Here is a 16,343-nt window from a genome sequence, read left to right on the forward strand (position 1 = left end):
AAGTTATCCAATATGAAATTTAATAAAAACGCGTCTGTTCGCTTTAAGAAAATAGAGGAAGCTCATATGTCTATATGGATTCAGGAGGTGATCCTGTTCAAGATTATATATACTTTTATAATAGGGTCGGAAGTAGGTTTACCGTGTTGCACAATTACGACCAAAGTGATAATACCACCGAAGTAAAAGAGCATGATGAAGTTTTTTTCCGGTTATTTTAAGGAATTAATTTAGAGATAATTTTTTAGATAAATTAAGTAACAAGTCCATAAATTAATTGCTTACCTGAGTATATGATTAAAGCTTGTCTTTATAATATCATTATATTTAAGTGCACCTAAAATGTAGCAGTGTGTGCTTAGTATAGCAGGATTATTACTATTTCAGTTTCATTTTCAGCAGGATTTCAGCATCCACGGATTTCAGCATCCATTTTTGTAAAATATAATCCTGTTATTTATTAAACTTTGAATTTTTTTGATTGTCACTTTAATGGCAGCGTTTTTTATTAAATTGATTTATATTCTTGTGAAAAAATTGTTTAGTAACAAGGACTCTTTTTTAAATGAAATTTATATCAATAATTTAGTTTAAGGATATGAATAAGATTTTTTATGTACTGAATGAGAAGAAATTTGAAGATAGGCAGTGCTTACTGATGGCTGAGATATTGAATAGGAATAAAAGTTGTGCCTATACTCGTGAAGTATTTTTAGAACTTGCGACATGGAATATATATGACTGGACAACCAAAAGCATACATTCGGAAGGCTTATATACCTACAAAATAATTAACTTTTGAAAACGGGAAATAAAAAAAAAAAATTCTTACGCACTTTATAATGGCATGTGGAAAAATGGTTTCTATAAGATCGCAAACTTTCAAGTATTTTAATTTGTCTGAAGTATCTTTGCCTATACCAGATGAAATATTACTTCCACTATTTGTCGAATCCAACAATAAAAGTGGATCAAGTTCTTCTTGTTTCATAGGTTTCGGAACATTTTCCAAATGAAAATAACTAAAATTTTCAGGCTCCTTAATATATATTCTGGTTTCAATGACGTAATAAGAAGAATAAAAATTCGGTTGTAAATGCTGACGTTCACCAAAAGCAGCCAAGCCAAGTCGACTAATAGCAGCTATTTGCAGAGACAAGGAAGACGATTCAGTATCCGAGCATGTATAAATAACAGAATGACCGCGACTACACAATTCTTGAATTAAATAATGAATAGTATTTTGATTAATCACATCAAGGTACGAAAAAGGGTCATCTACTAAAATAAGATTAGAATTGCTCATTAAGGCTATTGCAATACTTAAAAGTTTTTTTATTCCACGACTACAGGTAACAGCTAAACTAAATCGGTGACTAAATAAATTGAAAGCTTTACATAATTCCAATGCTTCACTTTTTAAGCTCATTCCGTAGAAGCGGCGAATTCTGAGCAATATATAAATAGTTTCAAGAATGGTTAATGATTCGATAATGTCTGCCTCTTGTGAGCAATAGCCAATGAAGATGTGAGCTTTAGGATTATTATACGGAGTTTGTCCCTTATTTGAGGAGCTTACGTGACCTGAGCTAGGACGTAAAATTCCTAAAATTGACTTAAGCAGGACCGATTTTCCAGACCCATTACCTCCAAAAATACTAAGTACTTGAAAGCTAAAAAAAAAGCATTAAAAAAAACATGTTTAAATATTATATGTAAATAATAAACTTCGGGCGAAACCGAAGTTGATATACCCTTGCAGTATATTGTTAAAAGTTTACCGATGCTTGTGAGAATTTTATTATAAAATTAATTTCTTGAGATCAATATATCCCAAAACTTCTAGCTTGTGTAACTTCCGATCATTCAGTTATACGGGAGCTATGGAAGCTTTAGTCTGCCGATCTATATAAATTTTGGTAGATCTAGGCAGTTGGTTCAAAATAAAATTCATATAAAAGTGCTTCTAACTTCTAAGTCCTTCTAGCTTTAAAAACACCAAAGATGTGTAATTTACGATCGTTCAGTTATATGGCAGCTACAGTATTTACTCGGCCGTTCCTTATGAAATTTGGTAGATCGTATTAGTTTTCCAAAAATAAAATTTTTATAAAGTCCCAAGCTTCTATCTTAAAAGACACCATAGGATATCACCGCACCTATTGAATATAGTGGACAGATTTCAGGCCTTTTATTCCTGGCAAAGAATGTTATTTGCAAAGTTTGATGGACCACGCTTTAAAACTATGATACTAGTTCGTGTAGAAACAGACTGACATACTTATGTCGACTCGGGAGCCGATCTGGATTTATAATATTAGGTTGTTTAGTTATGACATACCGGTTTTTACATTCAAATTTTGCGCTTCGCTTGTGAAATCAAATATAATCGTATCTGGCAAACCTGTATATCGTTTGAAAGGTATTGGTAACACTTTTAAAACCTTTGACATATAGTTTGTTTACATGAGCTTCCACGTTAAAAAATTACAATCGATTGAAATGTAGTTCATAAGAAATTCGGGTAATTTTGAAATTTTATTTCGCACAGGGAAAAACTGCTGCAGAATCTCGCAGACAGATTATTGCTGTCTTAGGAGATAACAAACTTTCGATTCAAACTGCCGAACAGTTTACAGTGGTTTAGGCGATTCCGAAGTGACAATTTTTATACCGAAACACCCAAGCCTTCCGGACGACCAATGACAAATTGGAAATAGTGGATCGAGATCCTCATATAACTATTAGAACCATCGCAGAGGTGCAGCAACTAACCACGGAAACCGTCTATAGGCATTTAAAGTCGAAAAATTTAACAAAAAAGGTCGATGTATGGGTGCCTCATGAGTTATCCCAAAAAAACCTATTCGACCGTGTATCAATATGCGAATCTTTGTTGCACCGTAATAAACTCGACTCATTTCTGGATCTATTAGTCACTGGTGATGAAAAATGGATCATATATAACAACATAAAGCGTAAAAGGTCTCAAACGGTGGCAAAGCCAGGAATGACGGCTCAGAAGGTGTTGCTGAGGGTATGGTGGGATATTAGAGGAATTATCCATTATGAAGTGTTGCCCTAAGGTCAATCCATCAATTCTGACCTCTACTGTGAACAACTGGATCGATTGAAGATTACATCGTAAGGGCGTTGTGTTCCATTATAACAACGCCAGGCCCCATACATCTTTTGTGATGCGCCACAAGCTACGGGAGCTTGGTTGGGAAGTGTTTATGCATCCACCTTATAGTCCTTACATTGCCCCAAGCGATTCCCATCTGTTTTTGGCCATGCAAAATTTTTTCGATGGTCAAAAATTGAGTTCAAGGGAGGATTGTGAAAATCGAATCGCCGAATTTTTTGCCAGTAGGGATTTCTTAGGAGGACTTTTTTAGGAGTCATATACAAGTTAGCATCAAAATGGCTGAGAATTATCAAATGGCTGAAAATCATCGAAGACAACGGTACATATAGCACTTAAATCGAACCATGCTAACTATGTTAAAATCGTCGTCAAAAATCAATAAAGAAACCGGTATGTCATTACCAAACAACCTAATATATTATATATACTCTATCGGATCGGTAATGTCTCCTTTACTGCGATGCAAGGGTATAAAAAGTAACATTTTTTAATATAACATACCGATCCAACATGAAATTGATATGCTTAAGCACGGACTTAAGTCCAAAAAAAACGCTCATTTCTTCTACATGTAGAACTTTAGTAGGAACATAATGACGTTCTAGTGTACGAACGCGTGATTTTTCTTCTATCCAAGTATCATCCAGCTCATTTGGCTGAGCAATATGTAAAATATGCTGGTCATATTGACTATCAGAACTATAATAAAGCTCATTTAATAAGTTTATTTCAGAGGATTCTTACATTAGTTACCAGATATCCAAATAATATTTTCGAAGTCTGTGCTTGTAATTTTTTGAGCTTAGGCTAATATAAATGAATATCCAAGTTATGAATGTTAAAATGTATGTTGAAATAATGTAGCGAACATAATAAAATTTCTGTTCATTTGTATCTATATCATATTAAAAGAATAGTTTAGTTTTATAAAAAAAAATGGGTAATAGGTTATAGTTGAAATTTCCAACCAAATCATACTTGAACTTTTTTTTCAACTCCAGTGCCACTTTTCTAAAATGGTAGTTTTAAAACAAGAAAGGAAAGCTAACTTCGGGCGGAGCCGAAGTTGATATACCCTTGCAGTTCAGTCGCAGTCCGCTAGGTGGCGCCACGCATCTTATATTATTAGATATATAGCGGATCGTATATAGTCGGCCGATCCTTATGAAATTTGGCATATCGAATTATTTTGCCAAAAGAATAATCTGTACCAAATCCCATCTTTCTAACTTAAAAAACACCAAAGTTATGCCAATTTCGATCGTTCTATGACAGCTATAGGATATAGTCGGCCGATCCTTATGAAATTTTGCACACAAGATATTTTGGTCAAATATAACATGTGTGGAAAGTCCCAACCCTCTAACTTAAAAAACCCCAAAGTTATGGCATTTCCGATCAATCAGTTATATGGCAGCTATAGGATATAGTCGACCGATCCCGGCCGTTCCGACTTATATACTGCCTGCAAAGGAAAGAAGGGTGTGTGCAAAGTTTCAACTCGATAGCTTTAAAACTGAGAGACTAGTTTGCGTAGAAACGGACAGACGGACAGACGGACAGACGGACATGCTCATATCGACTCAGGAGGTGATCCTGATCAAGAATATATATACTTTATAGGGTCGGAGATGTCTCCTTCACTGCGTTGCACACTTTTGACCAAAATTATAATACCCTCTGCAAGGGTATAATTAACATAAGTATCCTTTCAAAAAATGATTTTTACGCAAACTTTTGAGAGCTATAAAACATTTTACCAAAAGAAACTAGTGCGGGTGCGGAAGTGAAAGGAAAACATTTTTTGGTCATTGAGATTTTTCAATGACGTTCCAAATAACAACACGAAATTATATATTTAAAACGGTAAATTAAAGTTTATTTTACGTGCATATGAAATGGACAGAGCCAGAGTAATTCAAATTTCTAATAAGAGGGCTCGCCTTTGAACATAGGCTGAAAGCTCTCTAGCTTAATGCCAAAGCTTGTTCGGTTATCGCGAATTGCCGGGATTCCACCGGATTTCATGTTATTCCTAAAAAAATGTCATATGCGACTAAAAAAAACATTTGATATTTGATACGAGGGTTGTTATATATATTTCTGGCCTTGGCCATACTAAGTGTTGCCTGGTGCCATCTGGCGTTTTTATTGGGAAGTTTGACATGTTTTAGCAGAAACGTGCTCAGAACGTTTTAACATACGGCCATAATTTGTGTTCTTTACAGGGACTTGAAAAAATCAATTTGGCAGAAAATGCAATTAATTCGAACATTTTCGCACAATAATTTTTCACGGCTTTCGACGTGAATTAACACGACAAGAGTGCATCGATGAACTTAAATCTTTGTATGGCGATGGAGCACCATCTATAGCACTGTGAAAAACTGTTATAATGAATTCAATCGTGGCCGACGCTCGCTCGAAAATGAAGGTCGTCCAAAAACAGTCGTTGAAACCGTCGAAAACATTAACGACAAAGTTCATCCTTAAAACAAAAAAACCTTTCATCGCAACCATGGGATCAGAATCAGACCCTGTTATCCAAATGCTCATTGATGAGCAAATTGAATGCAACATAGCCATACAAAGGCTAATCAGAAACTTCACTAAGGACTCCGCAGAGCGAAAGCAAAAGGAAGGATACTTCGAGGAGAGACTCAAACAGCTCACTCAATCATGAACCCAGTTTAAAAAAAATGATGCCAAGCTCCATGAGCTAGCACTAAGTCTGGAAAATGAGTATTTCACAAAAGCCAAAGCGCTGGATGGAATCCCATCAGGGTCAGGCCCATCTCAAAGGCCTCGGAAAACAGGAGAAAATCTTGAGCCAACGGCACAATCACGAGAAAACGAGGGATAAGACCCTCAATTAACATCACTAAAACGAAGGCATGAAGGACGGTTAGACGATATGTGCAACCGCACCGAAGGACGGGAATTTTCTTCACACATCAGACAACACATGAAGGAGCTATAGAGGGAAATTTTCACGGGATCCCATGATCTCATCGATCTGGAACCCACCTTAAAAAATGATGGACACACCGATGACAGATTTCACGTTGTACGAGCAGAATACTTTTTGTTTCTGAGCGAATAATCACAATCGACTTCAGCGATCGCCACTCTCAACGCACTCAAGGTGTCAACAGACAACTGGGAGCCAATCTTGATACACATCATTGAGGAAAGATTGGACCCACACACGCTATCATCTTTAGAACTATCCGTCACCGATCCAACCAATCGACAATCTCTAAAGCAGATGTTAGAAAACCTTGAGCGTCAGGCAACCAGTCAAGTAACAATGCAGGAAAATACGTCGGCTGCTCCACTTCGATACAGTTCATCACGATTGGTGTGTTCAGCCACAGCCCTGCTTACATGGACCAGCCGGAACCCCTCAGCAATGCTCACACTCCTAGATTCTGGATCACAGATTAACATAATCACCAGAAGGATGTCTGACACACTGGGACTACAATTGGAGCCATCAACCCTGAACATCGCCGCACTGGGAGGAACAACTAAAAAATCACGAAAAAAGGCTGTGGTGACCCTATCATCATTAACAACTGACTTTGAAGATCAAATCAACGTCGTTGGACTACCGGAAATATTGCCCAATCAACCATTCTACCCTATTCAAGCACCAAGAAATATCTCACCTTAGTTGTGCCTAGCCGATCCTGAATTTACGCAGCCCCAGAATATTGATCTGTTGTTGGGCGCCGAAATAATCTTCTAGCTTATGAGACCACAACAGGCATATTTGGGAGAAGGACAGCCACTACTAAAAAATACCACGCTTGGATGGATTGTAATGGGGCCAGTGCGCCCGGAATCAGCTCCTGATATCAAGGCAGATGACAGATCGTCGGTAATACGGCGGCATAAACGCCGGAAGCTAACGAGCCACGACAAAGTTTGATTGCATGCATCGGCAAGGAGCGAATAGTAAAATCCGGAAGAGTTCCCCACTCATGGAAGATCAACAAGGAGAGCCGCAGACGGACCCCGAACCACAAGCCCAAGGTTGTCAACACACAACTGAAGCGCATAGAGTGCAAGGGCCAGTAACCAAGGAAATTCAAGGAGTGGAAGTCACCTCCTATTCGGCATGGGTAACATGCATCTCCAAAATGGAGCAAGAAGCAAGGTCAAGAGAGGACCAAGAGTCCTGTATGCGCACTGACCAACCAGAAAGAAGGCCTAGTACTACTTGGGATGCCCATGGAGAATAGTTACGAGGGCGCGCAACAAGGCGAAGGAGACAACAGGCCGGATAGAATTATCGTTGGTACCTTATCAATGTTGGAGATCTCACCCACATGATTCAAAATTTTTTGGTATTAACATTCGATTTTTAGTAATTAGTTTTAAGATCCACAATATTTTCTAGGGCAAGGGTACACATCGGTTCACTGAGACGGTCCAACAACAACGCACAGCCGCATTGGATTGAGTCTCCAGACCTACTACCCTAAATGCACACTTTGTAATTTAATCCAATCAATATGCATCAGCATGTTGCAATATACAAACCTATTACCAATAAGCACAAAACAATATCCAACCTAATAACCCAGCACTAGTAGACGGCGCCAAAAGCAAAATCAGCATTACCAGCATTGACCGACTGACCGAAGCAAGCAAAAACCAGCTAGCTATGCCACAATGCATGTACAAGCAGTACATGAACAAACAATCTGAGTCAGCAGACTCAGAGGTGGGTGACCCTGGAATTTTTTTTTTTTTTTTTATTAAACTTTGCTTTTATTTATTGGATCTTCTCTTAATTTTGAGACTAACAATAAGTTTTCAAATCTTAACATTAACATTTAACTAACAGTAGACTAATACTGCATTCTGGTTGCACGTTCCTCAAGACGGTCGCTGGGTGGGTAGGTCATTGCGACGAAGTCGTGATTGGTTGCTCAACCTTGTTAGACCTGTCGCCAGGTGGTTAGAGTGCGACAATAGCTTGCTAAAGTACTTTTCCTTCTGTTCTGCGATCACATCTTTGACTGGAAGAATGTTTAAGTCGCGATGTGTGTTTTCGTTGCGAACGTACCACGGTGCCCCGGTGATTGTTCTCAAGATCTTCGACTGAGCTCGCTGGACTATGTCAATATTGCTATTGCTGGCATTCCCCCATAACTGGGTGCCGTACGTCCATATGGGTTTAAGTACCGAGTTATACAACAGGACTTTATATTCAAGGCAAAGGGGAGACCGAGCGTTGATAAGCCAATGAAGGCTGCTGGCTTTTAGCTTTAGGTGGGTTCTTTTAGCTTCTATGTGCCGACACCATGTGAGTCTTCTATCGAGGTGTACTTCTAGATATGTTACCTCGTTTGCTTGCGGGAGTAGGGTGTTGTTTAGCGTAATGGTCGGGCAGTTTTGCCTATTCAAGGTGAACGTAACGTGCTTGCATTTTTGTTCGTTTACTTTAATTTGCCAGTCTGATAGCCATTTTTCAACATCCACCAGATGAAGAGCTAGCTGAGCAGTTGCTTGCATCGGGCATTTTGAGCGGCTAAGAATAGCTGTATCATCAGCAAACGTAGATGTTGTTAGTCGTGTGCTTGTCGGGATGTCTGCTGTTAAGAGAACATATAATGTTGGTCCGAGTACACTTCCTTGAGGAACCCCAGCTCCAACAGTGAATTCGTCAGATATATCAGTGTTGCACCTCACAGCAAATTTTCTGTCGTAAAGGTAAGACTCTAAAAGCTTGTGGGTATTACAAGGGAGCATTGTCTTGATCTTGTACATTAGACCTTCTAGCCAGACTCTATCAAATGCTTGAGAGACATCTAGAAATATTGCGGTACAGTACTCGCGTTTTTCGAATGCATTCCGAATTTCTGCTGTTATCCGGTTGACCTGCTCAATTGTTCCGTGCTTTTCACGAAACCCAAACTGATGTGACGGGATTCCTTCCTGGATCCTTAGGTATGTGTTTATACGAGTCAGAATGCATTTCTCAACGAGTTTAGATAAGCATGAAAGTAGGCTTATAGGTCTATACGACGTGGGAATTGTGTGGTCTTTTCCCGGCTTTGCTATCATTATTATAATAGACTTTTTCCATCTCGCTGGAAAGTGGCCAAGTTTTGCGATAGCATTGAAGAGCTGGGTGATAGTGCAGACGGCGCAATATGGAAGCTCAATGATCATTTTGGGAGTTATGAGGTCGCAGCCTGGTGATTTTTTCGGATTTAGTTGGTTTTTGATGATATTGGCGATTTCGTTTGGGCGAAACTCGATTGGTTCATGTTGAAGCTGAGGCTCATATGGTAAAGTCGGCAAAGTAAAGGCACTAGTGGCCGGATTTGGTTGGAAGATATTTTTAAGGTGATTGGCAAACGTGCTGGCTCTGTCTGCATCGCTGCGCGCCCAGCCGCCTGTGGGATTTCTAATAGGCATCACGGTTTCTTTCGGTGAGCTTAGAGTTGGGTGAGCTCTCCATAGTGAGTGTTTTGTACTAGAAGTTGACAATTGCTCTATATAGCGGCGGTGGACATAATCTTCTTCTTGCTGTAGGGCTTTAGTAAGTTGACGTGAGGCATGCCTAAAGCTTTGCTTAGCAGATGGCGATCTGTGGAGTTGCCACTCGCGACGTAAACGCCGCTTTTCGAAGACGAGCTGTTCGATTTGTAGATTTGTCTTTTTATTGCTTTGTGTATTTATAGTTTGCGATGTTGAGGCTCGAGCTGCAGAGACGAGTACAGACTCAAGTGAATTAACAAAGCTGTCTACGTTGGCTTCATCGTGGAGATGAGGACTTAGCTCAATGTGTGAGCTGATATATTTTCTGTACTTAACCCAATTGGTTTTCTGTGAGGTCAATTTTAATGGTTGTTCCAATGTTCCTGGATGTCGCAGTAGAATAAACAGGACAGGCGAGTGATCAGATGAAAGATCCGATAGGCAATTGGCGCTTATCAGATTTTTAGGGATGTTTTTGGTAATCGCAAAGTCTATTAAATCTGGTAGTTTCTTTGGGTCTGCCGGCCAGTATGTTGGTGTGCCAGAAGAAACATAGTCGAGCTTGTTCTTGGCTTTAATAATTGCATTATAGAGCTGCTTCCCTTTTGGAGTCACGAGACGGGATCCCCAGTGTGTGTGCTTGGCATTGTAGTCTCCTGCTGCTATGAAGTGGTCTCCAAGTGTGTTGAAAAACTGCATAAACTCATCTTCAGCTATATTGAAGCGAGGGGGGCAGTATACGGCGGCTAGTGTAAGTTGGTTGCCAGTGTTTAGTTGTATATGTATAGATGTGGCCTGGTAGGTAGTTTTTAGCAAATTTGTTTTGATAATGGTGCTTTATGCGGCTTCTGATTAGAATTCCAGTCCCACCATGTGCTTTACCATCTGGATGATTTTTTCCGTAGAATGAATATCCTCGTAGTTGAAAATTGTATTTGTTTGAAAGGTAGCTTTCTTTGCGTTCGGACGTTTATTTTCTGCTATGTCGCCGCTCGTTTGTTCGGAGTGCAGTGGGGAAGTTACTGCTACGCAGCTTCGTGGGTGTGAGGCCGTTCGGTGCTCATCGATCTGCCGCCGTTCCTATCATACAGACTGTGTGGATTTACCATCCGAGGCTATAAAACTTCTAATAAACATTCCAAACTTACTGTGGCAATGTGATAGTTGCGTCATTGGAAACGACTCTCAATCAAAAATTGATGAGCTTAATATGAAGGTTTTGGACCTGGAATCCCTTTACATGAGCATCAATGCAAAATTGGATCTTGCTCTTGAAAGTTCGTCTGGGCCCAGGGCTGCTTCAGAGGGGTCTCAAAGAGTGACACCCCCTACTATTTATACTAACGCCGAAAATAAAAAGTCATCATTGGCCCAGATCCCCACTGGGTCAAAAGTGGCTGTCCCAAGAAATAAGAGAAATAACCCTAGCAGGCGCATTGTCGGACATGCACCAAGCTGTGCGCAGCTCCAAGTTCTTCCCACTCTAAAATACCTGCACATTGGTAAATTTGCAACGGCTACCCAACCGGAGGCACTGTGCAAATACGTCGCTGATAAGTTGCACCTGGACCCCAGTTATATAGCCTGTGCTAGATTGGTTAAAAAAGATGCTGATATCAACGCTCTAAAATTCGTCAACTTTAAATTGGGAGTTCCCGAGCAACATTTCCCCGCTGTCTTCAAGGTGGATTTCTGGCCCATGTCGGTAAAAGTCACTCGATTTCTTCATGGAGAGCCTGCTAAGTTTATTGACCTCCCTGCGAGAGTCCCTCGATCAAACCCTGGAGCGTCAAAAAACCCTAAGTAAGCGGCGCCACTGGAGCCGCTATTTTTCCCTCTTCATATTCCTCGACCGGTCATCATATTCTCCCTCTCCTGAGCCGCCAACAACATTCGGCGCTGGCAGTTATGGATACTGTTGATGTTACTTCCTACGTTATTCTGCTCCCGTCAATGCACTATTTGCTCCAACAACAGCAGCTGATCCCAAGGTGGGCCGTTTGCATATTATCTTCGCTTATGGACCTCCAGCAACAACAAATGGTTCGTTATCGTCTTATTGTGAGCCCCTCTCTGTTTATCTTATCTCTCCTGGATGTGTTGTCCACTGTGAGACTGACCACTCGTGCTCACTTTTCGGCGTCTGGAGGAAATGTTTGTTTACATCATGGTCTGGAGTGTAGAGCATCGCTACGCGTGGATGCTCAAAACTCTATGAGCTCTATATCTTTAGCTGTAGAGTTAAAAATTTATTTATGCGGACCAAATCCCGCATGGTGCTTTTGAATTCTTCAGTTTGTGATTTTGATGTAATCGTTCTCGTTGAAACATGGCTCAATAGCAACTTTAGTTCCTCCGAGTTCTTTGAACCCAAATTGTTTCAAGTATTTAGAAAGGACCGTGATTCATCCAGCACCCATTGTGAGCGAGGAGGTGGTGTGATTATTGCTATCCGCCGATCCATGTTGGCCACGGTGGTTAGCCTTATGGTTGGCGACCCTATACTGGACCAGCTAGCCGTCTCAATCCAGGGCATTCAGGGCCCTTTCGTCATCATTGCATCGTATATCCCGCCAAACAGCGCATTCAGTACTTATCAAGCGCATATGGAAAATATCGCCAGTGTCTGTGGCAGCATGGAGGACCCTACGGCTCTGATGGTTGCTGGCGACTTCAACTTGAGCTCTATTGTTTGGACTTGGGACCCGGAGTCCCTTGGCATGTTACCCAGCAATGTTCACCAATCGCATGAAATCGTTGTTTTGGATGATATTTTTAGCATGGGCCTCCCCCAAGTGAATAATATTTATAATGATTTATCGAAAATTCTGGATCTGATATTTTTAAATAATGTCGTTCATAGTATTGTAGAAAATTGTAATGTACCATTAAGTCCGTGTGATATGCACCATAAGCCATTGTTGATACACATCGAATTTTATAGTTTTCTGCATTCCCCCTCACCTATTTCTTATTATCACTTTAATGAGTCTAACCTTTCACTTATTAATAATGCTATTGTAAGTTTTGATTGGGTTTCCCTTTTTTCGGATGGCACGATTGATGATTGTTATACCAAGTTTTTGATTGCTCTTTTCAATATTATCGACAATAATGTCTCCGTTAGGGTTCGAAGGTCGTTCAAGCTGCCTTCGTATACTGAGGGTCTAAAAAACTTAAAGAATAGAAGGGATAAATTTTATAAGCGATTTCTAAAGACAGGGGAACTAATGGCTGGTGAGTTGTACCGGCAATATAAGCGGGAGTTTGAATTCCTCAATAAATTTCTAATTCTGACTTAGATGGTATCTCCCCATTCTTCATTAGGAAGGGTATTGCATCCTTAACCACACCTCTGCAACTTCAGTTCACTTTATCATTATCATCGGGTAAGTTTGCTTTTCGATAGAAAATTACCTCGATCTCGCCCATTCATAAAGGTGGCAGCAGGGCAGACGTCACTAACTATAGGCCTATAGCCAAGATATGTAATATTGCCAAGTTACTTGAGCGTATTGTCACCAAAAAGTTAACATTTTTGATTCGTAACTTTATTTCTCACAATCAACATGGATTCCTGCCTGGGCGATCCACCACAACCAACTTAGTGGTATTCTCTAAGTACTGCCTGGAAGCCTTTGAACGCCGATGTCAGGTCGATGCCATTTATGCGGACTTCTCTAAAGCCTTTGACAAAGTTTGCCATGCAGCCCTACTTGCTAAATTGTTCAGATTAGGTGTTCATTCCTCCATGTTAAATTGGTTTGAGTCTTATTTGGCAGACCGACCATGCCACGTTCTCATTGGTGATGCCACCTCGAGTCCCTTTATTGCCTCATCTGGCCTCCCGCAAGGTAGCTCTTTGGGGCCGCTCCTATTCATCATTTTCATCAATGACATTTCCTCTTGCTTTCTTTATTCGGACTTTTTGTTATACGCGGATGACCTTAAAGTGTTTAAGGCCATTAGCTGCATTAGGGATAGTTATCTACTGCAGGATGATTTGCGCCGAGTCTCTTCTTGGTGCGCCCTCAATCTCCTTCCTCTAAATTTAGCTAAATGTCATTTCATTCGTTACAGTAAGAGGGCGCTAGACTTATGTACTTCCTATGCAATTGGCAACCATGACCTGCAGCTCAAGGAGGAAGTGGTTGATCTTGGCGTCCTTTTTGACTCAAATTTAAAATTTTCCAGCCATTTAGACTTTATAATGCCTAAGGCGTATGCCATGTTCGGTTTTGTGAAGAGGCACACAGACCAATTCAAGAGCCCGTACGCGAAGCTTAGTGTTTACGCCGCATTCGTCCGGTCGAGGCTGGAATATGCCTCTATTATTTGGAGCCCCGCAAATAAAATAAGTTCAAATAGAGTTGAGCGGTTGCAGAAAAAATTTTTAAAATTTGCACTACTCCCTTTAAGGTTTGTGGATCCTTTACCCTCATACCACAGCCGGTGCCTTCTCCTCCACATATGTACACTTGATGATCGGCGCACTGTGGCAGCTTTAACTTTCATTAATAACATAGTAATTAGCAGCATTGATTGCCCCATGTTATTGAAGCTTATAAACTTCAATGTGCCCCAGAGGGATCTTCGCTCGTTTGCTCCTTTCGGATTGCTTGTCGTAGGGCCAATTACCTTTTGAACGAGCCTATTGATAGAGCATTATCATTTTTTAATACTTTGCCGCCTAGCCTCCGAACTAAGTGGGGCTCAGATAAACAAGCGTTTAGGGTCTTATTGGTTAGGCATTTCTTAAGTAGTATGTAAGTTAGATTGTATAGTAGCCATGTAAGATTAAAATAATCAATGGCGAAAGAAAGAGAAATATGATTGTCGAGTAGGAATTGAGCTAACTCAAGTTTATGTTGCGAAACGCCGTTAGCGTTCCACGTAGATATCCGTAGGAAAGCCATTATTTGGATTGTTGTGAAACCAGCATTTGAATCAATAGATTTTGGTTTGCATTAAATCTTGCATAGTTGTGCGCATAAACGACATAAATTCCGTCAGGCTTTGTTGTAGGCTGCATATCATAGCTTCAAAGTTGCTTTTTGGCTGCTCTGTTGGTTGATGTTGCTGAGCCGTGGTCGGTTCTTGGTATGCTGATTGCAGAGATGAGCTTCTTGAGGCAGGTGTCGCCAGTCCTGATTTTAAGGCGCTTGCGTATGTCACATTTTTGTCAGAGTTAATGGGTCCTAGTGAGGATCTGGCTGCAGTCGAGAAGAAGACTTCAGGGTTTGATCTGCACGCCGTGAACTGTCCACTTTGGGTGCGGGCAGCTATTCCTTTCTGGTGGATGCGACTTTTCAGCTCCTTATAGACTGGGCATCCTCTATAATTAGCAGTGTGATTGCTACCGCAGTTGCCACACTTTTTCGAGTTGTTGTCATCTTTGCTCGCTGGGCAGTGTGCGGAGTCATGAAGCTCTCCGCAAACTACACACACCGGGCGCAGTTTACAGTATGACCTTGTATGGCCATATTCCTGGCAGTTCGCACATTGTACCGGGCCATTGCGTTTGTGCGGTTCCTCAACTGTAATTCTACGGTGCAGCAGGTACTAAAGATTGTATATTGGGTGCACTTCGTATTTCTTCAGGAGCTTGGTTTCTGGTTCGAGCTCAACCTTAAAGAGTGGCTGCGGCTTTCTATCCCTGTTAAGGATATTAAAGACTGTCTTGGCGCTAAAACTCTTCTCCTGTAGCGCCTCTTTTATCTCTGCAGGCGTTATTTCGGGCTCTATGCCCTTAAGTACGACTTGCAGGCCCTTGCTGCTTTTTAGCTGATACGTGTAGAAGTTCTTTTTATTCTCGGTAAGAAATTTTGATAATACTCTGTAGTTATCTTCAGACTTCATTTGAACTTTTGTTTCTCGAATGTTGCCCTTTACACGGGGTATTATGTGGAAGTTATCCTTACCAATAAGCTCAATTTGGATGTAGCGATCCATGCCAGTCTGTACAGCCGGCTTAATATAGTCATTGTTTTTGTTTTGGTTTTCGGGCAGCGCGGACGTATTACTATTTGCGCTGCTAGCTGATGACGTCGCTAAACGCGCTGTCGATACAGTTGCGGTTGTTGTTGTTGTTACTGTTGACGTTGTCAAAGAAATTGAGGTGCTAGTTACTGCACTCTTTGGCTGCAGAGACATCGAGGGGGAGCAGGAACGCGATCTCTCGCTCTCTACGTTTAAGAATTCGGTCAAGTTGGGGGTAATTGACCGCGCTTGATCAGAGCTTGCATGGTTTTCGGTTGCTTTAAAAGAGAAGTACGCATTGTTTCTTTGTACTGAGAGCCGTCTCTCGTCTTGCTCACGTTGACGTTGTGTGCGAACGTCGTTTAAGCTCATTGCAGTCGAGGTTGATTTAGTTTGAGTTTTAAGAGTTGTGTTTTATATTAATTAGTTAATTAATTAATCAATATAAACATTAGCGATTTCATCGCAAAAAGCGTCTTTTCGCGTTAATGTAGATTTCTTTGACCAGTCACTGCACTGGAATTAACATAAGTTTTAGCACGTCCATATTATTTAATTTAATTATGTATAAGCTAGCATCTTATATAAGAATTTTTCTTCTGAAATAAAGATAGCTGCGAAATCAGAGTGAATCGTCTCGTTACTCAGTGTCTAAACTACGGCACTTAAAATCGACCTATTTCGAGTGATCCTGCGTAAAACGGTTCAAAACGGTTTG

The 16,343-nt window shown here is 40.6% G+C and overlaps 1 protein-coding gene across 1 annotated transcript; it reads right to left on the reverse strand.

Annotated features, from left to right (window-relative positions):
* Positions 1-288: 288 nt before the first annotated feature.
* LOC116656459 (probable ABC transporter ATP-binding protein NosF) lies at positions 289-4,038 on the reverse strand. Its single transcript, XM_032456113.2, has 4 exons — positions 3,902-4,038; positions 3,650-3,847; positions 837-1,673; positions 289-780 (listed from the first exon to the last, which is right to left on the reverse strand). The coding sequence occupies exons 2-4, from the start codon at positions 3,706-3,708 to the stop codon at positions 591-593; spliced, it is 1,086 nt and encodes a 361-aa protein (XP_032312004.1). The 5' UTR covers positions 3,709-3,847; positions 3,902-4,038; the 3' UTR covers positions 289-590.
* Positions 4,039-16,343: the final 12,305 nt, after the last annotated feature.

This window comes from Drosophila ananassae, chromosome XR (genome assembly GCF_017639315.1).
Source record: "Drosophila ananassae strain 14024-0371.13 chromosome XR, ASM1763931v2, whole genome shotgun sequence".
Taxonomy (NCBI): Eukaryota; Metazoa; Arthropoda; class Insecta; order Diptera; family Drosophilidae; genus Drosophila; species Drosophila ananassae.

Coding starts and splice junctions, on each gene's coding strand:
- LOC116656459 (XM_032456113.2), bottom strand. CDS start 3,708: ATGAGCGTTTTTTTTGGACTTAAGTCCGTGCTTAAGCATATCAATTTC. Junction 1,674..3,649: donor ATCAATTTCATGTTGGATCG/GTATGTTATATT, acceptor CTTTTTTTTTAG/CTTTCAAGTACTTAGTATTT. Junction 781..836: donor TTTCCACATGCCATTATAAA/GTGCGTAAGAAT, acceptor ATTATTTTGTAG/GTATATAAGCCTTCCGAATG.